This window comes from Raphanus sativus, chromosome 2 (genome assembly GCF_000801105.2).
Source record: "Raphanus sativus cultivar WK10039 chromosome 2, ASM80110v3, whole genome shotgun sequence".
In the NCBI taxonomy this organism is placed as follows: Eukaryota; Viridiplantae; Streptophyta; class Magnoliopsida; order Brassicales; family Brassicaceae; genus Raphanus; species Raphanus sativus.
This window is the reverse complement of record NC_079512.1, coordinates 31,145,862-31,172,325: the sequence shown is the minus strand read 5'-3', so window position 1 is coordinate 31,172,325 and position 26,464 is coordinate 31,145,862. Positions and strand designations below refer to the sequence as shown.

The 26,464-nt window shown below is 36.4% G+C and overlaps 4 protein-coding genes and 1 long non-coding RNA gene across 6 annotated transcripts; 2 read left to right on the top strand and 3 right to left on the bottom strand.

The window, feature by feature from the left end:
- The first annotated feature begins 8,106 nt into the window (after positions 1-8,106).
- On the top strand, positions 8,107-9,455 carry LOC108843091 (uncharacterized). The gene is made up of 2 exons (XM_018616181.2): positions 8,107-8,338; positions 8,709-9,455. Exons 1-2 carry the CDS (start codon positions 8,178-8,180, stop codon positions 9,310-9,312), a joined length of 765 nt encoding a protein of 254 aa, XP_018471683.1. The 5' UTR covers positions 8,107-8,177; the 3' UTR covers positions 9,313-9,455.
- LOC108843090 (uncharacterized) lies at positions 9,426-11,122 on the bottom strand. The gene is made up of 5 exons (XM_018616180.2): positions 10,660-11,122; positions 10,401-10,531; positions 10,168-10,293; positions 9,961-10,088; positions 9,426-9,831 (listed from the first exon to the last, which is right to left on the bottom strand). The coding sequence occupies exons 1-5, from the start codon at positions 10,868-10,870 to the stop codon at positions 9,534-9,536; spliced, it is 894 nt and encodes a 297-aa protein (XP_018471682.2). The 5' UTR covers positions 10,871-11,122; the 3' UTR covers positions 9,426-9,533.
- Positions 11,123-13,795: 2,673 nt separating this feature from the next.
- On the top strand, positions 13,796-17,674 carry LOC108842739 (probable methyltransferase PMT21). 2 transcript variants are annotated; one of them, XM_018615745.2, is made up of 8 exons: positions 13,796-14,053; positions 14,948-15,268; positions 15,375-15,523; positions 15,651-15,846; positions 15,920-16,130; positions 16,218-16,896; positions 16,981-17,058; positions 17,142-17,674. In XM_018615745.2, the coding sequence occupies exons 2-8, from the start codon at positions 15,008-15,010 to the stop codon at positions 17,368-17,370; spliced, it is 1,803 nt and encodes a 600-aa protein (XP_018471247.1). In that variant the 5' UTR covers positions 13,796-14,053; positions 14,948-15,007; the 3' UTR covers positions 17,371-17,674. The 2 variants fall into 2 exon arrangements, with proteins under 2 accessions (XP_018471247.1, XP_018471248.1); XM_018615746.2 differs by lacking the exon at positions 13,796-14,053 and adding an exon at positions 14,601-14,820.
- A 2,073-nt stretch (positions 17,675-19,747) lies between these two features.
- On the bottom strand, positions 19,748-21,588 carry LOC108859414 (uncharacterized). Its single transcript, XR_001950478.2, has 2 exons — positions 21,124-21,588; positions 19,748-20,927 (listed from the first exon to the last, which is right to left on the bottom strand). It is a non-coding gene; the product is annotated as an uncharacterized LOC108859414 (long non-coding RNA).
- A 598-nt stretch (positions 21,589-22,186) lies between these two features.
- On the bottom strand, positions 22,187-26,334 carry LOC108842770 (putative disease resistance protein At4g19050). Its single transcript, XM_018615791.2, has 3 exons — positions 26,266-26,334; positions 22,532-25,901; positions 22,187-22,431 (listed from the first exon to the last, which is right to left on the bottom strand). The coding sequence occupies exons 2-3, from the start codon at positions 25,897-25,899 to the stop codon at positions 22,338-22,340; spliced, it is 3,462 nt and encodes a 1,153-aa protein (XP_018471293.2). The 5' UTR covers positions 25,900-25,901; positions 26,266-26,334; the 3' UTR covers positions 22,187-22,337.
- Positions 26,335-26,464: the final 130 nt, after the last annotated feature.

The following is a 26,464-nucleotide window of genomic DNA, read 5'->3' as shown; positions in this document are numbered from 1 at the left end:
TTTACATTTACACTTACACGTATATACGTTATATGTATCTAATTGTAACAAGTATATATAAGAAAATAATTTAGCGTAACACAAACGAATCGCGTGAATAATCCACATATCATTCATTAATTATATCTTAGTAATGTTGGGTCGTCATCTTAACCAAACCATATTATCGTAAAGCGACATTGACTTGCAATTTTACGATGGTATATTACTATTGAGGTAATGACGTTTGATATCACCAAAGTATCAACTTGAAAGGAGTGCTTATTCAAATTGTACCCCACATGACGATTGCTGATTGACAAATTTTTTTTTTTTGTAACACAATTGCTGATTGGCAATAATTCTTAATGATTGTATAGATATATATTTGTCCAAATGCTTTAGTTTTTATTTTTAATATAAATTACATATATCGTGGAAACGCAGGTCTCCGTATCTGTATGGATACAATATCCCAAACTCCATTATCCATACCATTTTCTAGATTTTTATTTTTTATCAGAAAAAGAAGTATATAATGATTATTTCACCTTTGATTGGAAAAATACAACTTTATTAAAAGGCCAAATTAGAAGGATTCCACGTATGTATGACGCTGATCAATTGACTGCTTCTGATTTTGATATTTTATAATAAAATCGGTATAAATGTGAAATAACAAACACTGTTTTGTAAGTCATTGTAATTGTGACTTTACAATGTTGACATTCGTTTTATTTGCTATAGAACGTTATATCCTTTGTTGCGATTCTCAAATATCACTGGTAGGACAATTTTTTAAAAATAAAAAATGTCGAACAAACAAAAGAATTACATAGTTTATAAAGGGTATATACGTTTTATGTGGGAATCCTTTATGAGTTTATCATTTATAACTTATAAGTTGATTAGATGGAAAAATGCTCGAAGATTTTTATTTACAGTGTCATGGATCACTCATAACTTCAATTATATGCAACTTGCTGTATAATACAACTAAATATTTTGTGTTTTATATAGGATCTGAATTTTGGAAATTATAATATGATGATTTGAGGAACCTTCCCATGCAAATTGGACCTATCTTGGTCCTTTTTTCTAAGTTGGGATCATATCCCTTTACCCGGTACGGCCTATCTAATCTTTTTGTTCCAAGAATATATTGTATATTTGTATCTACTTCCATTTAATTAGTTTTTGTAACTTGGGAGACAATACTTTGAATAGACTTTCTTATTGAACAAGTAAGACCGATACATCGTATATATACAACTCGAATGACAAGATATTCCATAACAGAATTGGAAATATCCCTAATACAAAGGAAGTTATCCTAATCTCAAGAATGAGAATATTCTATTCCCTAATACTCCCCCTCAAGTTGGAGAGTGAAGATCTTGAACTCCCAACTTGGACAGTAAAAACTCAAACTGAGGTCGACCAAGAGCCTTCGTAAGAATATCCGCCAGTTGATCCTTGGTACGAACATGACACATTGATATCAAACCAGAGCGAACCGCATCACGTACACAGTGACAATCCCTTTCTATATGTTTGGTTCTTTCATGAAAGACCGGATTGGAAGCGATATGAATAGCAGCCTGACTATCACAATAAAATGAAACAGGCGTCGAAGGTATAACTCCAAGATCTTTAACAAGAGGTACAATCCACTTCATCTCTTTAACTGCACAGGCCATTGCCCTATACTCCGCTTCAGCTGAGGAGTGAGATACCGTATCTTGTTTCTTTGTTTTCCAAGCAATGGGAGAGCCTCCCATCATTACTACAAACGAGCTAAGAGAGCGACGAGTGAGAGGACATGATTGCCAATCTGCATCACAGTAGATAGACAATTCTAGGTTGATATCGGCGCGCAGGAGAATACCTTGACCAGGTGACCCCTTAAGATAGCGGACGACACGCAGAGCCGCTTCCCAGTGAGCTTGACGAGGAGTCTGCATGAACTGAGACAAAAGATGAATAGAATAAGAGAGCTCAGGACGAGAGATAGCAAGATAGACCAATCTGCCTATCAACCGTCGGTATTGACCAGGGTCCGAGAACAAAGGACCATCATCGGAAGCAAGTTTATGATTCTGTTCCATGGGTGTACTAGCAGGTTTCGATCCAAGCAAACCAGTTTCACCAACGATGTCAAGGACATACTTTCGCTGAGATAGAAAAATTCCCTCTTCTGATCTAGCAACTTCAATTCCCAAGAAGTATTTCAATCTTCCCAAGTCTTTCATATGAAAACAAGTACCTAAGTAGGCTTTAAACTTTTCAAGTCGGTCCAAATTATTGCTGGCAATGACGAGATCATCAACATAAACCAGAACTCGTATCTCAACATCTCGTTTGATGTAGATAAACAAAGAAGCATCCTCGTAAGACTGCTCAAAACCAAACTTGATAAGAGCTTGAGAAAGCTTAGCAAACCAACAGCGAGGAGCTTGGCGCAACCCATATAATGACTTACGTAACCTACAAACTTTGCTAGGATCAGAATGCGAGAAGCCAGGAGGAAATCTCATATATACTTCTTCTTCGAGATCGCCGTGAAGAAACGCGTTATGAACGTCCATCTGATGAACCTCCCACTTCTTAGCTGCCACGATTCGGAGAAGAGCTCGAACCGTGGTCATCTTAACAACTGGCGCAAAAGTTTCATTAAAATCTTCCCCCTCTATCTGGTGATTTCCACGTACAACCAGGCGCGCTTTATATCTTCGAATAGTTCCATCAGAATTATACTTAATTGTGAAGACCCAGTGACAACCAAGGGCTACCTTCCCTGGTGGGAGCGAAGTCACATCCCATGTGCCTTGGTCTTCAAGTGCCACAACTTCATCTTTAACAGCAACTCTCCACACTTTCTCTTTGACAGCCTCCGAGTAATTTTTAGGTATGACACCTGCAGTAATCGCTGCGAGAAAAACTTGATGCGCAGGTGAGAAGGAAACATCAGATAGATATTCAACCAGAGGATACGGTGTCTTACCAGGAACCGAGTCGGAGGACACTGAGCAAGCGGTAAGAGGAGCGAGAGGGGTATGTCGTAAGCTGACTGTATTATAAGCAATGTAGTCCTGAAACTTAGCTGGAGGTATACGTACTCTTTGACCACGTCCTAGTTGCTCTGGTGGAGTAGGGGACTGAGAACCACCATTAATAGGATCAGATATAATTGGTGAAGAAGCTGTAGGAACTACGGATTCCTCAACATGCTCTGTTTCAGGAGTATTATTTTGAGAAGACGTCTCTGCTACTTGGTCGTTTACAGAAGGTATATGATCACTCCCCCTTTCGTCTGAAATTACTTCTGAACATAATATCCAATCCTCGTCAGAAGCAAGTATCGGAGATGGAGTAATTGACGTCGACGGTGGCGGAATCAAGACTGAGGCCATCGGAAACTCTGTCTCATAGAAGACGACATCTCTACTGATAATAAATTTCTTCTTATACAAGTCATAAACCTTCCAACCCTTCTGACCAAACGGGTACCCAAGAAAGATGCAACGCCGACTCCGTGGCCCAAATTTATCACGATCACGCGATCGATGATGTGTGTAACACAAGCTTCCAAAAACACGAAGATGATCATATGACGGCTTAGTTCCATAAAGCAATTCGTATGGAGAACAACCTTTAAGAACTTCTGTGGGCGTTCTATTAATCAAGTGAGCTGCTGTCATGACAGCTTCACCCCAAAACTTCACAGGTAGCTTACTCTGAAACAACAATGCCCGAGAGACATTCAAAATATGTCTGTGTTTTCTCTCAACGCGTCCATTCTGTTGCGGTGTGTCAACGCACGACGTCTGATGAACCATTCCTTGTTCTCTAAAATATCGAGTGAGACAAGTGAACTCAGTTTCGTTATCAGAACGAACAATCTTGACTGGTTTCCCAAACTGTTTAACTGTCATTGCAAAGAAGTTTTGAAGAACAGTTTTAACTTCTGACTTTTCAAGAAGAAGATACACCCACACAGACCTTGAGTAATCATCTACGATGGTTAAGAAATAGACTGCACCAGTGGAAGAACGAGTTCTATATGGTCCCCAGACATCACAATGAATCATATCAAAACAATCTTTTGCTTTATTAGAACTGTTAAAAAAAACTTCTCGAGTCTGCTTTGCCCTAAAACAAGTGTCACAATGACTAGGGGAAGCTGATTTATTTGTAGAAAACATAGGTAAGGATGATAAAACTGAAAACGACGGATGTCCTAGCCGTTGGTGCCACTTAAACTGATCAGCCGAACTAACAACTTGACTAGTTACACGATGAACCCTTGCAGCCATGACATCTTGAAAGTAGTATACCCCATCTCGCTCTTTACCGGCTCCAATCAGGGTCCTCGTAAAACGGTCCTGCAAAACACACATTGTATCAGTAAAAAGAGCGAAACAATTCGTCTGCTTCAAAAATTTCGAAACAGAGATCAAGGAGCAATTTAGATTCGGCACAAATAGTGCTTTTTCCAATGTAACTCGATCTGTCAATGGCAAACTTCCAACATGAGTTGCAAACGTTTGATTTCCGTCTGCAAACCCGACCGGACACGGTGGTATGGGAGACACGTTTACCAATAGAGAGAGATCTCCTGTCATGTGGTGAGACGCACCCGTGTCCAAAATAAGATCACCATGTCTCATCTTACCGGTTAGCTTATCAGAAGAAGTAGAAGGACGTGCTCGTTCGTTGATCATGTGTGTGAGAGCTGTCCATTGTTCTTCGGTAAAACCTGGAAAAGAAGAGGAGTTGGAAGTGGTGGCATGAGCATTGTTGACACGAGCTCCTGTGTTACGCGACCGGTCCGAGCCCGAAGAACCACGACCACGACCTCCTCGTGAGCCACCTTTGTTTCCTCCAGTACCACCTCTATTTGCTAGAGAACGCTCTTCCCACCAGTCAGGGAACCCCACTAACTGCCAGCAATTTGTCTTATCATGACCGGTCCTCCCGCAGTGACCACACTGTGATCGTCTTCCTGGACCAGCATTGGTAGAACGAGGAGTAGCTTGCTCTGCCTCTGTTTTAGCTAAGAACCCAACCGCATTCTGTTGTGATTCTCGTTCTTTGGCTGAATTCAGACGGTGCTCCTCTCTGATAACTTTAGCATATATCTCTCCAATATCAAGCTCTGAATCTGAAGAGATGATCGACTGACATATTCCACCAAAACGAACTTCATCCAAACCCATTACAAATTGATGCATCTTCTCAGCTTCTCTGGCTTTCTCTATCTCATGAGCTGCAGAACACGTACAGCTCGGGAGAGGACAGTACATGTCCAACTCCTCCCATAATTTGGACAAGCGCCCAAAGAACTCAATCACCGATTGTCCATCTTGACGACACGATGCTAGCTGCTCCTTTAGGTGATGAACACGCACCTTATTTGCTACGGAGAACCTTTTTCGCAGATTTTCCCACAACTTGTGAGAGTCTTGCACAAACGTAACAGTAGACCGCACACGCGATTCAATTGATGTACGTATCCATCCCACGATCATCGAGTTAACCGAGAGCCAAAGCTCCAAGTTAGGATCGTTCATGGACGGCTTCGGTATCGAACCATCAATGAAACCAATCTTTCGTTTGGCACGAAGAGCATTGGTCATCTCACTGGACCATTCATTATAGTTTTCTCCAGTCAACGTCACTGACGTAATCATCGCTCCCGGATTATCAGAAGCATGAAGAGAGTAAGGCGTTGCACGATCAGCGCCTTTGTCTTCCGATACCCCACTCTTGGACAACACGGATTCTTCTCCACCAACCATGTTTGCTGTATCTCACAGAGAACTAGCAACACAACAGACACAAGACTTCGAACTTCGAAGTTTCAACTCGACAACTCAAGCTTTTAGGTCTCAGAAAATTTCTGCTCTGATACCATGTAACTTGGGAGACAATACTTTGAATAGACTTTCTTATTGAACAAGTAAGACCGATACATCGTATATATACAACTCGAATGACAAGATATTCCATAACAGAATTGGAAATATCCCTAATACAAAGGAAGTTATCCTAATCTCAAAAATGGGAATATTCTATTCCCTAATAGTTTTTATGATTTTATTTGCTATATATATAGTGTTTTTCACAAACAGAAATACGTCGAATAGGTAAAATATCTCTCTCGTGGCCATCATTCTTGATTTCTGATTTCTGATTGACCAAAACATTAACGTTTTCACATTAGGTATGACCGTATGAGTCCTATGACAGTATGCGTTTCTCGATGCTGCAATCTTTCGTAAATTGTAAAGGCATTTGTAAACCTTGATCATGATCCAAATTGAGTTTCTTTTTTTTTTCTTTTGTCATTATTCGATCAAATTGAGTTGTATATCCTTTTTGCCTCATTTAATTTATTTATGTTGCCGAGTATTATGTATGCGGATATACTAGTACAAACCATAGACTATATATATATATATATATATATCTTTGTCTTATATTTATATAAATTACTAGGTGTTTTCCTGCACCATGTGCAGGAAAAGAATTTTAAAATATTTTTAATAGATAAATATAAATTATATTTAATTTTTATTAATATTATAAATTTTCTTTTTTCTTATCAATATTTTAATATAAATTTAATTTAACTGAACATTAAAATTAAGATAATAACAATTTTGTTTATTTTAAATTATATTTAAGAATATGCATGTATATATTTAAAATTATAATCTTAGATAGATTTTTCTATCTATTTATTTTAATTAAATATATTAAATAAATATGTAAAATTGTATAATTTTCAAAAATTAAAATTAAACAATATTTATAAAATCTGTAGATATATATAAGAAAGTAATGGTTGTAAAAAAAATATAAGAAACTAATGATTTTACGATTTAATTTGATTTTATGATTTAATTTTTATAATTTTCTAAAAATATGTATATTTGAAATATTTTTAATTTAAATGATATTTCGAAATTTGAAATGCCATAATTAAATATATTTATTTTAATGATGATTTATGAGTTATTACCACATTTTTAAAAAGTCCAAAATATAAATCGACAATAAATATAATATATGAGTTATTACCATATTTTAAAACGTTTACCAAAAATATAAATTAACATTAAATATAATTGTTCATGTTATATTAATCTATAAGACATGCTAACAATTTTAGTAGTCATGTCACAATTATTAATCTAGGTGTTTTCCTGCACCATGTATAGTGATGAATTTTTTAAAAGTTAAATTTTATATTTTAAATTGTAATTTATTAATATTATATATTTTATTTTTGACCAATAATTAATATAAATATCATTAATTAAGCATAAATTAAGAGAAAATATTTTTTTTTTATTTTAAATTATATTTAATAATATATATGATATATATAAAGTTAAAATCTTAGATTAAAAAAATTATTTATTTCATTTGGTTAAATGTATTAAATCAACTTATACAAAATTACTAAAAATCATATAAAATTGTATAGTTATCAAAAATTAAAACTAAATAATATTTATATAATTTGTAGATATCTAAAAGAAACTAATGATATTACGATTTAAATTGTTTTTTTAATTCAGAATATTTTAGAAAATTTTAATTTTATAATTATAACAGTAAAATTATATAATATTTCGAAATTCAAAATGTCATATTTGAATATATTTATTTTTAGTGATGATTTATGAGTTATTAACATATTCTACAAAGTTTACTAAAAATATAAATCAATATTAAATGTAATATATGAGTTATTGCCATATTCTAAAAAGATTTCCAAAAATATATATCAGCATTAAATGTAATTGTCCATGTCATATTTAACCATATGACATGTCATCAATCTTAATAGCCACATCATATTATTTTTCTGAAAACGATTGTAAAGAAGACATGTGGCAAATCACTTTTCAAATATAGAATAGGGGATAATTTGTGTATAAACGAGTAAGTTAACATTTTTCACAATTTCTCGAAGAAAACAAGGTAATAAACCCACACGAAAAAAACTATTTTACTTTTAGCATATTCTAATTTTTAAGAAAATCGTGTAAAATGGGCTTTAGTTTAGGCTAAGCGCCCAACTTTCACACGATTAAACCGGCCCGTTTGAATTTCACCCGGGACCGCGATACTCTCACTGGTACGAATCGAAGAGCTGAACAGAGAGAAACAGAGAGAAGACGAAAATGGCAGGCGGAAGCGAAAGCGGCGGCGGCGGCGGAACAACATCAGGAGCATCGGCGGATCTTCACTCCGCGGCGAGATCCGGTGATTTAGCGGCAGTTCAACTAATCATCAGCTCTAATCCTCTGGCCGTCAATTCTAGGGATAAACACTCTCGGACTCCGTATCCTTTTCTCCTCATTATCTTCTCCGAGAGTTGTATTTGCTGATGATTGTTCTTTGATATGGCTTTAGTTAGGGCTCATCTCGAGAATCTTACTGGCTTCAAAATGTCACTGTATTTGTAGAATGGCTAAGTTTCAAGCTATTTTTTGTTGATAGATTATTTATAGCTAAGAGAAAGGTTAATTAGTGCTCATCTCGAGCTTCTTGGTCACTGCACTGTACTCCGTTTACATGTTGTATATAGCCTTCATGTTTGTGTTGGTTGTTAAGGGAATGGTTAAGTTTTTAAATTCATAGATTATAGCTAAGAGAAAGGATATATTGTATTCGTTCTTTGTCCTTAACATGGTGATCTCGTGGAGCAACAGACTACACTTGGCAGCATGGGCAGGGCACCACGAGGTCGTGAGCTACTTATGCAAGAACAAAGCCGATGTTGGTGCTGCAGCAGTGGATGATATGGGTGCGATCCACTTTGCTTCTCAGAAGGGACACTTGGAAGTTGTGAGAACTCTACTGTCCGTCGGAGTTTCTTTGAAGTCCATCACTCGCAAGGGACTGACACCTCTTCACTACGCTGCTCAAGGTTCTCACTTGGACCTCGTCAAGTACTTGGTTAAGAAAGGAGCCAATGTCAGAGCCACGACTAAGGCCGGGAAGAATCCTGCGGATGTTGCGGGGAACCCTGAAACGCAAAGCTTCCTTGAAGAATGCGAAGAGCAAGCGAGGAAAGATAAGGTGAAGAAGAACAGTCAGAAAAAGACAGAGGAAGTGAAGAAACCAGAGAGTTCTAGTGTCGAAGGAGCAGCTGACAAGGGTTTGAAAAGAAAGGATTCTGAGGATGATGGGAACGAGCAGGAGGAAGAGAAAGTAGAAGCTTCTTCGAAAGCGAAGAAGCCAAAAGTTGTTCTTCGTCATCTTCAAGAGGAGACTGATGACACCGAAGCTGATCAAGAAGAAGTGTCTACTTGAAATGAGTTGTAACATCCATCACATGAGATAATTGAGAGATTTTACCAATACTTTAGTTTGTTTCTATGATACGTATAAGTTTGTAGAAGAATTCATCAGTTTCTTTTAGGCTGTTTAATCAAAACGTTCATCAGATTCTAAAACTGTTCCTCTGCATTGCTTACTTTTGCTGTAAATGGTTTAAAGATTACATCACACAACTCTTTATACATGTGTTTCTTCTAAGCCTGTGGAAACAGAATTTTCAAGTACTGTGTAGCCATCCATCCGAGAATGTAGAAGTAAACAATGACCAAACACGCACGCTTCACTTGTACCAAGAGATTCACTTTAGACAGCTGGCTCTTAACCGAACAACAAGCTCGAGGGAACCAAGATTTTGCATCACTTAAGATCCGGACGATGAAGACTGCGATGATGGAAGTTGAGAAGCCAGATACAACGCCAGCGATCACATCATATCTCCAGAACTTTGGTCTTCCTTTTCCATTGAACCAGGACTGTATTAACTTGGAGACTCTGGAGAAAAAAAAACAACAAATGAAAAGATAAGAGATTACTCTGTCTTGATGATTCTCATACAGTGTGTATGTGCTTAGTGATGATTGGAGTTCACTAATACTAATGAGTGAAAGAATATGAACTTACAAGACAGCGTATTGTTTAAAAATGTCGGTGAAAGAAAGATCATTTGGTTGGCAGCCGAAAAAGCCGTCCTGATAAAGCTTGATTTTTGGAATCCCTAATGTGTACCAGCAATCGTAAGTCTCATTCACCTGGAGATACAAAAAAGGTAGATTCATAAATAAGCAAATGAACTCTAAGAAATCTTGATGATTAAAAAGAAAAACATGCCTTGAAGTTATCTTTGGTAAGCAAAGCAGCACCAAAGTTAGGTCTGCACTCAGGAGGAAGGGCTTCATTTGGTGCTTCTGAGAAGGCTAGCCTCGTTTGACCCATTAAGTGATCTTTATATTCTACCTGTGAATGTGAAATGGCGTTTCATGAGCAAAGGGCAAGCAAACTATACACTTAAATGGAAACACTCTGTTGTAGACAAAAGTCAGATGAAAGTAAAGAAGTGTGACTTTGAAGACAGAAGCCCAATAGTAATCATAGCGACATCTGAATTTATCTCTCTCAAAAGGGTGAAACACATGTTGTGCTTTGCTGTTCAAAAGTCCAATGCCGCACACTTTGGAAGACCTAAGATCAACAGCTACATCAATAAAAAAAACAACATCAGTTTCTCTTATCTTCTTTATCCATAAAAAGCCTTCTCCTTTATTTCACCATGTGACTCATCAAGTGAAAGGTCGAAGCTTTTAAGTTAATTCAGATACTTACAGCTGGAAAGAATCTTGCAGCGGGAAGCAAGAGAGGCGGTGGAAGAAGAAGAAGAAGAAACCCACAATTCACCGAGTATAATCACTAACACTCCTAACAGAAACGACAAGACGAAGAAGACGATGATCCAGAATCCTATCACTGTACAGAATCGTAAAGCTAACAAAGAGAAAACCCTCTTTTGCTTCTTCTTCGTATCTTCCGAATCCATTTTAAGCTTTCTTCTTCTCCGTGTGAGTTTACTCAGAACAGAGAAACTCGAGAATCCATTTTTCAACGGTGATCGGAACACCGAACGTCGGGTCACCGGAGATCAAATCTTATGGATTTCTGATTTTTTTTTTCAGATTGTTTTTTTTTGATTGGCCGTTTATTTCCCCTTTTGACTGTCGTTGTGACGATTTGAGTGCCAGTGTATGCAACTAAAACTTAAAATAAAAGAGATTTTTTTCGGACAGGGTTGATCTCAAATGTAGGGTGAATGAGTTGAGATCAGAGATCTGCTGACTCAGCCGTACACTTGACAGTTGACACGCGTTCCACAAAAAGTTGTCGTTTTTTGCTATTTTGGGCCCGGTCATGGACCTAAGCATGTCTATAAATGGGCCTGAATCTTATCATAAACATTCCACCTTGAGCAATATGATAAGATCATCCAAAGTTCAAGCTAATGAGAGAAATAATCCATAGCTCACGCAAGTGATCAAACCAGAATTCATTAGAAAAAATATCCGTTTTTATTTCCAATTCGAAATAGTCAGATAATCGTAAATTTATAGGGCACAACAAATTTAAATTTAGATTGAAAATTTCCAGATTAGAGCTAAGATCGACTACAGCATATAGTAGTGGAACTCTTTTGATAAAAAAAAGTTTTGTGATTTTTTTAATTTATTTTTATATTTGCAAAGGTTGATGAAACTATTGATTAAATGAAAATGGTTTATGCATACACAAAAAGAAAAGAGTTAGAATTCATTTTCATTGCGTCACTTTCCATTGGGCTAGACATCAAACATAGAAGAAAAAAAAGCAGGTGTAGTTAGCCCGAACGCACAAATAAATGACCATTGAATTAATTTGACTGATTTTAGTGGCAAATTTTGTTTTTCATCATTTTAGAGGTTGTTGGATAAACTATTTATATTATATAGTTTAAAAATAAGACAATGGGAAATTTTGTTTTTCATCATTTTAGAGGTTATTGGATAAACTATTTATATTATATAGTTTAAAAATAAGACTGGTGTAAAAAGACCTAATCACACATGGGAAGATGATGGACTGTTAACAAATTTCCACATGGGGGGAGGTGAGCTTCCATTATTTTCGAACTTAAGACTTATTCAAAAAAGTTATATGGCTTGTAAGGCGCATTTTAATAAATTTTGCGAGATCCGGCCAATGGCCATACCGACCTTTTGTGATGGCAATTATGAGTAACTAAACCTGTAAAAGTGTCAACAAACTAGAGATGGTCATCATCTTCCATATAAGTATTAAGAAGTCAAGGCTGCTATACATTTGTAGATAAATTAGCTAGAGTCGGAGTCTTATTAGTTAACAGATTTGTACAAACTTGAGAACATACCAACAATACACTCTATGCAGCCACACGATTTGAACATTTACAGTGTTTCATAACCTGGCTCAACTTTTTAATAATTCTAATTAAAAAGAAAATCATATGAATTGGAGAAGATGTTTTATTCTATGTATTAAAGATTCAGACTTGCAGTAAAATACAAGTGAGCTATAGTTATAGTCGAAAATTGACTTACTTTGATCAAATAATTTTTGTTTCAGCTTGGGTTTTTTTTTATGAAACACACAGGTTGGGTTAAGCATTGTGTTTCACATATAGTTCTTCTACTATGAGTGCTGATAGACCAATACAGTAATTGCCGGAGGTTGTTGAATTAGAATAATCAACACGTAGAATATTATACACACACTGCAGTCCTTTTTGTCAAATAAATGCACTATAGTCTCGGAGGAAGAGTGTGTACATAAACGCGGTTTAATTAAAATAGTCAACACTTAATAATTCAGAGTTGCTGTGGATCTATCTCAAGTGACAAACCCACCGACTAACTCGGCCACATTCCAATAACTTCGATTAATTATTCAACTGCGAATCTACTCCTTCTCGGGAGTCTTGGATTATATTAAACCTTCTCGTATTCTTAATTTTTTCTGTCAACATTAATTATTTTTGTTAGCAAACAAAAAAACATTAAATTCTCTTCGCTTTGAAATAATGTAGTTCCAATATTTATCCAAACATATACTACTGTATTATCTGTGTAATGGTTTCGGAATATACTTCTAGTAGCATACGTTACTAGTCTTAAGAAAATAATAGCATTTCACCTAAAAAGGGGACTTATATGGGGTTATGCATGGGAATTGGGGAAGGATCGAAACGAGGAACATCGTAACGCTGACGCTGAGGCCGACGGTGAATCGTTTTGTCGGTGGTGGGATCCATTTAATATCTTCCTTAATTAATTAAATCAAGTAATTTAGAATCTAAAAAGACGATTGGTTGATGTGGCTTTAGTAAAAGGAAAATAATTATGAATGCTGTTTCCGAAACAAACCTAGAAATCCGGAAATGACGATCTAATTTTTATTTTCTAGACGAGGAGGATCTATCAATTATAGAATTTCGTATTTTTATTTATTTTCATATCTGTTTTTACACCTTAAGGCCATAGTGTCTTTTGTTTGTTTTTATTTAATTATTGAATTTTGATGAAAGCAAAGAACCAAAAAAAAACAGGCACGTGTTATTTGTTAATTATTTGATGAAATCCTATTCTCTACCAAATTACTTTCCGGTGGATATGAAAATTACGAGAAGTTTTTTTTTTTGAAACAAAATTCAATAATTAAATAAAAACAAACAAAAGACACCAACAATAAAATTACGAGAAGTTTTTATTTTTTTTGTTTTTGAAACAAAAAATTACGAGAAGTTAATAGTCATAAGTAGTAGAACGAAGGAAAAAAGATAAGAAAATGAAAGTAGGAGAGACGAAGACAGTGAAGGAAAGAAAAAAGACAGTAAAAGAGGAAAAAATAAAATGAAACAAAATAAAGTGTTTTATTTTAATTAAAGCCAACCAACTAGATATGAATAAGAGGAAGAAGAGAAGAAGAAGAAGCTATATATGCTAAGGTAAGCTTCTCTGCAATCTCTCATCTCTCTCTCCCATTTACACTTCAAAAATCGAGAGATCGAGAGAGAGAGAGAGAGAGAGAGAGGGAGAAAGTCTAGTCTCTCTCCGTCGCCGGAAAATCCTCTCAACAGGAATTCACGGAGACCACTCGAATCGAAAAACTCCAAAATCGAGCTCCAGAAATAGAAGGAGGATAACTCGAATCAAGGGTAAAACACTTTAAACACCTTCGTCTCTCTCAATCAATCAAATTGTATACCTACCTCTCTACATATCCAGTTATATTGTTTTCTTCATGGGATCTTCACTGATTGTCTACAGTATTTTTATTAAGAACCATCTAGATCTACACACATTTCTCGATGTTCGCTGATGATTACATAGCCACTATTATAGTTCATACTTCACGTAAACAAATCTATTCATTCTTCGCTTGTTTGATTCATTTTTAGTCTCGATTCGAGTGTGTGTATGTGTGAAATTCCAGATTCAATGCTTATTGTCATTAGTTTTTCGATTATTGAGTTCTCAAATGTTAGTAATAATAATAAAATAGTATTAAAGACTTTTCCGTCTCTGCCAAGTAATGATTAAAATGCTAAACTATCTTTTCCCCTTTTCTGCTTTTTTTTTGCTGTCTGCAAGCGTTCTTTTTTTTTTATTGTTTCTCTTCTGCAGATTTGTTTACAGACTTTAAATGCGAAAGTGAAACAGTTTTTTTTTTTTAACTTTATTCTAATATATATAGAATTCGTTCCATGTGTATGCATTTATTATTTTTATCTATCCAATTGTGTCCTTTGAGTTTGATTGCAAAAATATGGTGAGCATGTTATGGCGGTCGAATCTGTGTGTCACTGGGTCCCTAACAGCATGTGAGAAACATTAAAGCAACCATCTTTACATGTCGCCCCATTCGGTCATGTTTTTGTTGTCTGCATACATCTCAGATTCTTAATCTTTCTTTTGTCCAAGAGTGAGTGACTGTCACCCATCATTTGTTTATTCAAGCAGGAATAAAGGGTTCTCTTTCATTAATGTCAAGTGTTTAGTGCTCTTCTTGTCTACTCATGTGTTGATCTAATCTGTTTGACCTTTTGCAGGTGTTGTTAATTTTCTACAGAGAGGATTCTATTTATCTCTTTTGATTTAGTCCAAAGACGATGAAGTATAAGGATGAGAAGTACGAGAAAGCTGAGAAAGGTTCATTGAAGGTCTTGCCCAAGACTGTGTTACTGATTCTGCTATGTGGGCTTTCATTCTACCTCGGTGGACTTTATTATGGGAAGAACAAACTCCAAGTTAACAATGTTGCAAAAGCTGGATCTTCCTTGGACGTTGACAACTCTCCTCAAGTCAAATCCGTTTCTTTCTCGGAGTGTAGCAGTGACTACCAAGATTACACTCCCTGCACAGATCCAAGGGTACACTCAGTTTTCCTTATTTTCTAAGTTATTTTTTAGTTGTTTGTGCTTGAATCTGTGAAACGTATAGCTAAGGTTTCGATTTCGTTTTTTGGCATGGTGGCAGAAATGGAAGAAGTATGGTACTCACAGGCTTACCTTCATGGAACGCCATTGTCCTCCTGTGTTTGATAGAAAGCAGTGTCTTGTTCCTCCTCCTAATGGGTATAAGCCACCGATAAGATGGCCTAAGAGCAAAAACGAATGTTGGTACAGGTAAAATGTTGTTCCTTTTCCACCAAACTCACTTACTCCACCTCTCGCCTTGGCTTGCTTTCTAGCTCTCTCTTGTCCTCAAAGATCTTTGAAGTTGATTGGCAATTTGAATTTGATTTAATTTCAGGAATGTGCCATATGATTGGATCAACAAGCAGAAATCTAACCAGCATTGGCTAAAGAAAGAGGGTGAGAAGTTTATTTTCCCTGGTGGAGGTACAATGTTTCCAAATGGAGTTAGCGCTTACGTCGATTTGATGCAAGATTTGATCCCTGAAATGAAAGATGGGACTATAAGAACTGCCATTGACACTGGTTGTGGGGTGAGCTTCTTGAATTTAAACAATATTAGAGGTTCCTTTCTTCAATTTCTAAGATGTTGCTCTGTTTTAAAAGGTTGCAAGCTGGGGAGGAGACCTTTTGGACCGTGGTATCCTCACAGTGTCACTAGCACCAAGAGACAACCATGAAGCCCAAGTCCAGTTTGCTCTAGAACGTGGAATTCCTGCGATTCTCGGCATCATTTCAACTCAACGTCTCCCTTTCCCTTCAAACTCATTCGATATGGCTCATTGCTCAAGATGCCTTATTCCATGGACTGAGTTTGGTAATTAACTGTTTTTGATCAGTTGAAGAGTTATCAAGAAACTGTAACTCATGTAACAATCTTTGTCTCGTTCCTGCTTTTTCTCAGGTGGGGTCTATCTTCTGGAGATTCACCGTATTCTAAGACCTGGTGGCTTCTGGGTCTTGTCTGGTCCACCAGTCAACTACGAGAACCGTTGGAAAGGTTGGGACACGACCGTTGAAGAGCAGAGATCAAACTACGAGAAGCTGCAGGATCTGTTATCATCAATGTGCTTCAAATTGTATGCCAAGAAAGACGATATCGCAGTGTGGCAAAAATCTCCAGACAACATGTGTTACAACAAATTGTCCAACGACCCTGATGCATACCCGCCAAAATGTGACGATAGCCTGGAGCCAGACTCTGCTTGGTACACGCCGTTACGCCCTTGCGTTGTGGTTCCAAGCCCTAAGCTTAAGAAGACAGATTTGGAATCTACTCCCAAGTGGCCGGAGAGGTTGCACTCAACTCCTGAAAGGATCTCTGATGTTCCTGGAGGAAATGGTGGCTTGTTTAAGCGAGACGATAGCAAATGGAAAACGAGGGCTAAGCATTACAAGAAGCTGTTACCAGCTGTTGGCTCTGATAAGATCCGGAATGTGATGGATATGAACACTGCTTATGGTGGTTTAGCTGCTGCTCTGGTCGATGATCCTCTGTGGGTTATGAACGTTGTCTCTTCTTACGCTGCAAATACACTTCCCGTTGTGTTTGATCGTGGATTGATTGGAACTTACCACGACTGGTAAAATCATCTAAAAACCTGTTCTTTCAACTTCTAAATCACTTTTGAGTTTGCATACATAAAGGTGATCTGTTTGTTTCTTAGGTGTGAAGCTTTCTCGACATATCCGAGAACTTACGATCTTCTTCACGTTGATGGGCTGTTTACATCTGAAAACCAAAGGTAATGACGTAGCAGAGAACTCAAACTTTAACTTCTTTAAAACTCATTGATGATCTGATAAGAAATGGTCTTGTTTTGTGCAGGTGTGAGATGAAATATGTAATGCTGGAAATGGATCGGATCTTGCGTCCAAACGGGTATGCGATCATACGAGAATCAAGCTACTTCGCGGACACCATTGCATCAGTCGCTAAAGAACTGAGATGGAGTTGCCGTAAGGAGAAAACAGAGTCGGAATCAGAGAGTGAGAAGCTCTTGATTTGCCAGAAGAAGCTTTGGTATTCATCTAACGCAACTTCAGAAACAAAATAGAAAAATGGACATACAAAGCTTAAGCTAAAAGCTTTTGTTTTGTCTGGAGGCTTCTTGAGAACAAAGTCACAACAACAATCATAGGTTCTTTGTCTTTGCTTCAAAGCTAAGAAAGGTGTTTAAAGCATTTTATTATCCCAGCATATTTTACCAACTTTCGATTCTTTCTTATAGTATATGCTTGGTGAGAAATACATTACCGATTTTTTATTTAAATTGTAATTTTATTTTGAATGGTTAAGTTCGAGATTTCTCCAATGTTAGGTATATTGATTTGAGATCTAGTTATTGTTTTGTACGCTAAGACGTTGGTGGTCCATTATAAACACTAGGAAACAAATCCGCGCATCCGCGCGGACTATTAAATTCTTTACTAAAAATTTAAATTATTTATTTTAATAAAATATATATACTTTATGGTTATATTTATTTTTACTTTCTAAAAGTTATTTATTTCTCACATTTTTAATTTCCCACGTTTATTAACTATATATTTTATTATGCGTGAAATATTACATACATATACAGAATTAATTTAAATTACTTTTAAGCTTACAAAACATTTTTATTTTAAAATAATGATCAACAAAAAATTTATAAAAAATATTGACAAATTAAATACTCAAAAGAAGAAATGAAAATCCGTATCGTTGTTTTAATGGTCTACCAAAAACCAAAATAACAATTTATTAACAAATCCATTTACAACTATAAAAAAAAAATCAGTATTGACCTTTGTTTTACAGGAATATTATTACAACATATATCTTTACATCTATAAAAATATAATAGTTACTGAAGATTAAATAACAGACGACTGATGTTAATATACAATGTTAAAGAAATAGAGTGCCTTACAAATTGTACAGAGTTTTATACAATTTGATAGTCTTACTAAAATATAATTGGCAAATGACAATTTTAGAAGAACAACTTGTGTTGAAAGTAATGAAAGGAATGAAGTGGCTATATTAAGATATGTAACTACTTAGATGAATAGAAGCCTTCAATTTCTAATCTCAAGACTCAACCCTTTAGTAAGTTATCCATATTTAAAATAAAACAATCTAAAATACTTAACTAAATAAATTTATAGAGAATGATGATACATTAAAAGTGAGATTCCCTCATATTCTAATCCAAAAATACGAAAGAGAATTCAATTAAAATTAGGCAAAAAAACGCTGGTAGTATATATATATATATATATATGTTGTATAGAGTTCTCCAAAATAAACATATTTTTAATTATTAATTATTATTATTCTTATTTTTATTATTATTATTATTATTATTATTTTATTATTATTATTATTATAGATGACCAGAAAAAAACATCATAATTAAAAGAAAGAGTAATCATCGTAAGAGATTAAATTATTTCAATGAACATATGCTTTTATTTTTGATATGAACCCTACATAAATAATTCGAATATATAATATCAACGTAGAAAATTAAATTAATTTCCTAAGAACCAATCTCGTATACTTCTAATATGAACCCTAAATGTATTTATTCAGTTTAGAGATAGGTTTTCATTTTTATACAATAACTAAAATTTATATTTTATAGTTATGTTAAGTGTTATTTTTCATTAACATCACCATATTTATTTATTAAATTATATTTTAATATAAAAGTTTTAAAATATTTACCATATTAAGTTTCAAACTTCACAATTGTTTGATTAATTTTCTTTGAAATTCAAACAAAAGTAAAATAAACTATATAAGGAAGACAAATGAAAAAAAAATTACTACATTTTAAAAATCATTTTATACGGCATACTCACATTATATTTACGGTGAAATTCAATAATTTATTAGATATTATCAGTTTATTTTTAAATATTTCTATAATATACTGTCGGAGATGGTTTATATATATATATATATATTCCTTTTATTTTTTGTTTACATATTTGAAAAAGCCCCCAATAAAACAATATATCTATTGAAAATATAACCACACATGATTTTGTTAGTGGTGTGATTATTGTGATCATGTAATGTTGGAGATATGATTTTCTGCTCATGAACGTTGGTCGTCCAGTATAAAAATGCGGGATTGAACAAAGATATGTGTTGTATAAGAAGCGTGCTAAGAAGACATATCATCTTTATTGCATTACTCTTATTAAAATTTGGTAAGATCTAAGTGGAAGACTTTCTAACTCAAGTCAAAGCTGCTCAAACACTCTCCCTTCTTTTCCAATACATTATGAATAGTATTTCTTAAATAACAACCTATTATTTTCCAATACCTTCGAGCTGGGAGATAATAAACAATAAAACTGGAAAATCTTTTTACACTTAGTGTGGTTCAGCAATAATTACAAAACGGTTTGAAATTACAAATAACACAAGAGCGCAAATGTTTAATCATGCTGCAGTGGTTGGTTTATTATCAAATGGTGAAAAGTTTATCATCAACTGTTACATTAGTTAATAAAGAATGCAATGGTTGACTTAAACAAACATTAACGAAAATTTAAGAGGCTCTCGATACACCAGAAGTAAATTCTTCTACCTTATTATTATCACTAAGACCAATTTTTCGCATGTACAGATGATACGAAAGGAAAGAGGCCCTTGCCAATCTGGTCCCAAAGCGCGAGTTGAAACCTAATTGTTCGGTGAGAAGAAAACATCTTATACTCTCGTTAGACTAAACATATCTACACTCTAGGCAATCAGTTAAATCACATCTCTTCTATATAACGTGGACGACCAAAATAAACTTGGTAAAATACCCTTTTGATTAAACTTATTCATGGAATTAAAATGGACAACGACTTTACATTCATCTTCATATGGACAGAAAATCATAACTCTTCTCTTTGAATCCCTTGTTAAATGAAACAATTTTAGGAGTTGTAAGTCTTACTTTTGTTTGTGTTTCAACGATGATTCAGTCTAGAAAAGTACCTTTTTGATTTGGAGAAACGGTACCAAAGAAGATCAATAAGTTCTTGAGAAAAAAAAGTTTTCTCATTAAATAACTCTACATTTGTAAATTAAGATATTAGTGGGTTAGGGAGACAGTATAAAAGAAGAGAAGAGAAAAATCAAGACTGTGGTGTGGTGAAGACAGGGGAAAAGTTCAGAGAGTTTGACAATTGGTGGTGGTGAAAACAGACAAGGAAAAAAATTGGAGAGGGAGTCACTTGTTTCATAACAGAAAAAAGCCACAGTAAGTGACGCAAAAAGCTGTAGGACAATAAATTGGATGTGAGTGAGAACAATGATGAAGGGAAATGATAAAGAAACGATGAACCAGAGGACATCTAAGCAAAAATACTGATCGTGTGGACATCGAAGCAGCAAAAGTGCAGAGGAGTGTAGCGCACGGAGATGCGGCTGATATATATTCTGATTGTTTGTATTTCCACACGATCAATCATAAAATACCAAAAAAATGTCTCTTGAAGACATAGCTCCTCTGATTCCTTGTTTGATCAGTAATTTTTGATTATATGTCCTCTGGTTCTCTCTTGAAGACATACCTCTTCACGTATCAGAAATTTTTCAAAACACCAGAAGACACACTTCATCCTATTATATATAAGTGCAATAATTAAGATTCTGAGAAGACACCAAAGACATACCTTCAATAATTCGTGGATCCGACAGTAACTTATCAAACAATGAATCAGAGGATATTAAAGCAAAAATACGCTTACTGTAGTTGCAGAAACTCCAAGGGACAATAAATTTAATAATTAGAAAAATTGCAGAGTAACAGCACTACCTTAATCTGAATCTGAAATTATCGCTGAAAGAGAGAGGGCTATAGGAACAAAGATCTGCTGCGGCAAAATCAAACTAACGGGTTTGAATGTAAAAGGAGTCGGAGAGAGATAAAAGCACAAGGAGAGAATCACCGAAAACTTGAAACAAGTTGGCAAAAAAAAAAGTTTGAAAAACTTTATATATATAAACAAAAAAAAAAAGTTTGAAAAACTTTATATATATAAACAAATAACTCCTGAAGGAAGATGATGACGTTCCAGTGAAACTCTGAGAGTGAAAAGATACAACTGTTAAGTAAAAAATAATTCTTGCAATTTAGGGGACGCCTCTGAAGAGATAGGAAGAAGACGTCGTTTGCTAAAATGACACGGTGACGTCATTCCCTTCATCTAAAACAAAATTGAGTACATTGGATGTACTTTTACGATAAACTCCACCGTTAGATACTAACTTTTTTTTCCTATAAAAAAATGCTGATGTCACCATACACTGATTGTGGGTTTGCTATTATATATAGATTTATCTTCCTTTTCTTCTTGCCAAAGGAAGGCATTATTATATGTTTATCATCATATTTTCAACCCATCATCATCATAAAAGAGAAAGCTACTAATCTATACTATTAAAACATCATTTTAAAAGAAATTATTGTACAAGTTCGTTGGACCTGTTCACTTGTAAACTTAACATATTTTATTTGAAGCAACAGTTGAGAAGAGTTTCCTCTTTTAGACTAACGATTTTTCGGAAATGAGAGTGGTTAATGTGTGCGTAAAGTGTATACTCGGAACATATTTTTAACAGAGAGGAACTGCTGGTAAATAAAAGTCATTATCTTAACAAAACCCATCTCTTGCATCTAAAAAAGAATTCCATAAAGAGATATAACCAAACTTGGAATTCTTCAAAATGAATGGTTCATATGTGTATAGCATAATAGGTTCAATCTAAATTGATTTGGCTTGACCGTTTAGATGAAATTGGGACCAGCAGTCATTGTAGAACAGTTATCGAATACAAAATCTATATTCTACATTCGCAGACCAAAAACATGAGATAAATACACCAGAAATAACATTTTTATTCGTTTCTTATTTGTATATTACATAACAACACAAGAAAACAAACAGTTTATAAAGTTTCTCTATGACAAGCTATATCAAAGTTGGAGACTTTGAAAATTATTCAATCATTCATTTATAGTGAGAACCTTTAATTCAGACAAGGGAGGCATTCGTCTTGTTGCTGAACTGAGCCTGTTGTTTTTGCGGACTCAGTAGGAGTTTGAATTTCAGGCGCAATGTCCCTGGCACAACAGACAGAACAGAGTAGTGAGTGTGCAGCAAAACAAAACAAAAAAAAAAGATTTCGATTTAAAATCTTTTCCTTTTTTAGTTTATACTTACTCGTGAGGCTGGTCCTTTGAAGATGAAGCTTCTTCTGTTATCTTCGTTCCCATCTTCAGTTCCACAAAGGTAGCTGTAAATCTCGGACACTTCTCCTTTGTGTACTTCTCCTGACTCAGACTCGGAAACTTAACTCCATCCGATGTCAAAACAGGCAAATCAAGAAGGTACAGCTTCCAAAGCTTCGGTAGCTCTACTGCTTCTTCTACATCGAACATTTTCTTCAGCTTATCACAAAACTTCACACGTAGAACCTCAAGGTTTACAGGAACTTGAGAGGCTCCAGTAAAGAGCGTCTCGATGTTTCGACAACAGTCTATACTTAGCTTCCTAAGGTTCTTGAATCCTCCATTACTACTACCTCCACTGTCTAATGTTTTGAGCAATGGAAGATTCGAGATCCAGAGAATCTCCAGTGATGACGGTGATGACTCGAAGAGATTCTCCATGTTCTTGCACCTCTCTACCCAACAACCCTTTACAGATTTCATTCCAAACTCGTCGAGGATTGAAGATACGTTTTGGGATTCATTATCAGAAACAGAGACATACTCTGCTTTGGACATATCATCACCCACTGGTCTGTTAGTGTCAACGATCTGGACACCCGAAGGAACTTCAGGGTCGAGAACTCTGTATCTATCTCCGTGACGAACAAGCTTCTCTTTCTCATCTCCCGCTTTGTCGTCTAGACTAGGGAAGCTAGAGCCCTTGGGATCCTTTCTCAGTTTCTCCTTTATCTTCTCCCACTCTTCGTCCTTTAAAAACCTCGAATTCGCGAGAACGATGCGTTTCGAAGAAGAACAGAGGATGCTCTGTTTCGGCAACTCGGGACATGTTTCCAGCTTAGTCCCAGAGAGGTTCACCTCGCAGAGGTGAGACATGTTCTCGAACGATCCTTCGATTTTCTTCAGCTCGCCGCAGCCCGAAACATCCAGGATCTCGAGATGTATCATCTTCTCGAGATCTGGAAGGGCCTCTAGCTTGCCGCAGTTTCTTACGACGAGCTCTCTGACGTTAGCTAGCTCCGACATTCCTTTAGGTAGCTCGCTTAGATCCGTACCCGAAAGATTCACTTTGTGGAGGTAAGACATATTCTCAAAGGTCCCGTCGATCTTCGCCAGCTTGTTGCACCCGGAAACATCCAAAACCTCGAGGTGCGTCAGCTTCTCGATGCTCGGAAGCTCTTTCATCGCGGGGCAGTTCCTTACGAGAAGCTGGTTGAGATGGACGTCGTCGTTGATCGTGTCTGCTAACTCAGGGAGAGCTGTCTCCGAGATGTCGAGGATTCTAAGCTCTTCCTTGTCCTCCAAACACACTTCGAGCATCTCCACCAGCTTCTTAGAACCAGAGACGTCGAGAACCTGGAGTTTAGTCAAGGGCTTGAGCTGCGGGAGCCTCTTGAGCTCCGTGCAGTTTTGCACCAAGAGGCGTGTCAGTGCAGGCATGGTGCTGAAATCGTTGGAAGAGTCTTTGAGATGAAAGATCGGTAGGCGGATGATCTGAGTCCCCGAGAAGTCCAAGTGTTCGAGCTTCCGGAGGTGAGCGAAGTTCTTGTTCTTGCCTTTGTAGTCTTTCCAGTCTTTAACTCTGTCGAAGTAAGACTTGAGGTCTCTAGCTCCGCGGATGTCGATGACTTCTAGCTTTTTCGTGTCAACGTTGAAGTTGGGAAGATCTTGTAGATAAGGGCAGTCTCTTAGTATGAAGCAACGTAGCATGCTTAGGTTTTCGATCGTGGATGGGGAGGACCTGATCGAAAGCTCTGAGAGGTTAAGGCTTTGAAGCTTGTTGATTTTCTTGAAGAGATCATCAGCTATGTTATCTAGATAACTTGCACCAGAGACCTCAAGAACCTGTAGGTTTTCAAGATCCTTGAGCTCGTCTATGTTCTTGATCAGGTCGCAGTCTCTGATCACCAGTACTCGGAGTTTATTTAGTTTAGATAGAGACTTAACAAGATCTTGGAAAGTCGGGTCGAATAGGACAACGACTTCGAGATCTTGCATCTCTTTTCTTTCGAAGAACTTGTTTGGAACCTCTCTGCGTAGACGGTTCCCGCTGACGATAAGCGTTGTGATCTTCTCCTCCTTAGATTGGATGGTCCTGATCATGTCGTCGATTACGATGGTTCTCCCAAGTCCTTTTGCCTTGTCTCCACCGTAAACTCTGTTGAAACCGAGACAAGATCTTCCGAAGAAGCCACAGTCGTCGAGATCTAGAAGATCCCTCATAGACACCTCTGGAACCACCGTGTTGTCTTCTTGTATCTTCAAGATTCCTCTGCTCATAAACTCCATCAAGATGCTGTGTCCTTCCTGGTAAGCTTTCTCAACCGACTTGACCGGATCAAAGTATCCTTCGAGCATCCAGTGCACGATTAGGTCTCGGTAGTAGGCGCATCCGGAGTACTCGTAGAAGTCCAGGACATGCCAAAAGCAAGCGGTGACCGGTCTTTTTACGATCTTTTCCTCGGGCTTTAACAGCTCGTAGCTTAAGCGCAAGACGGGATTGTAGCGGCTGCGTTCTACTGCATTCTTGGAAGCAGCAGCTGCGTCTAGTGACTTGGGGGATAAGATCAGTTCTTTGAAGATCTTCCTCTGTTTTGGAGATAGAGTCTTGATGCTGTTTAAAGACTTGGTTAAGACAACAAGTGCAGCGGGTAAGCCCTGGCTCTTCCTTGCGATACAAGACATCAGAGTAGGTTCGTTGATCTCTCCTTTTTCGAAGAGGCTCTTCAGCAGAACAGGCCAGTCTTCAACGGTGTAGGAATCAAGTAAGACCCGAGAATCACTGAGTAGTTCCCGTGACTCGTTTTCTGTAAGCGGTTCGACTTTGATCGTTGTGGCTGACTCTTCCTTTTTTATCTCACCTCTTCTCGTGACTAGAATCTTTAGAGTTTTGTCTTTCAGAACATCCTCCAGAAAGTTTTGGAGCTTTAGCTCTTTCATTACATGTTCCTCAGTTGTCATTTTTCCTTCATCATCCAGAACCAGCAGAAGATTCTTCTTCTCGGTTTTGATGATCTCGTTTGATATCTTCTTCTTCAAGGTTTCTGGTGAAGCATCAACCTCGTTTTGATTTGCGCCTTCCTCGTACTCGAAAAACAAGGATAACTGAGCAGCTAGATTCTCGTAAAGTGTCTTCTCGTCTCCAATCTTCTTGTTCAGATGTAACCAGAGGACATTGTAAGGTGAAGAGGCTTCTTGCGTCACACGTTTGCTGACTTCTTTTGCAAGCCACGTCTTCCCTATGCCAGCTTCACCAACGAGGACAGTTGTTGAAGGGACACCGTCTTTTCCCACTAAATCCATTATCTTGTTGAGAACCTCGTCTCTGCTTTTCAGATCTTTTTTCTCTTTGTTCTCCATTTCTGGAAATGAGAGAAAAACAAAAACCCTAGGTTACAGTTTTTTCAGGTGGAAAGGAACTTTTTTTTTTTCAATTTGAAACTAGAAAAGAAACTATATTGATCAAAAACAAAAACAAAGATATCACTGATACTATTATAGTAACCCGAAATTTGAAACTAATGTATTTTATGTTTTTTTTTCCAAGCTTGATAAAGTTGACTTAGATCATTATTAACATAAATGTAAGCAAATACGACCGCCACATTTTGTATATCAACTCATATCAAATAACTAGAGGAATTAAGGAATATTTTGAAAACTAAAAGAAAAATGCATTCCAGCAGTACTGCATTCCAGGAAACTGAAACTGAGAGAAATAAAAACCTTAGTTGTTCAGAGCGACTGATGATCAAATTGTTTTCTTTGTTTTTAGGTTTTCTCTTGTTTTGTTATATATCCTTCGTTAACTGATTCACTTATTTATACAACTTAATCTCCAATGACTTGCATGTGAAGCTACCTTGATTTTTATCAAACAACTGTTCTTTTCAGTTGAGGTTATATTCTGTTGGAAACAAAAACG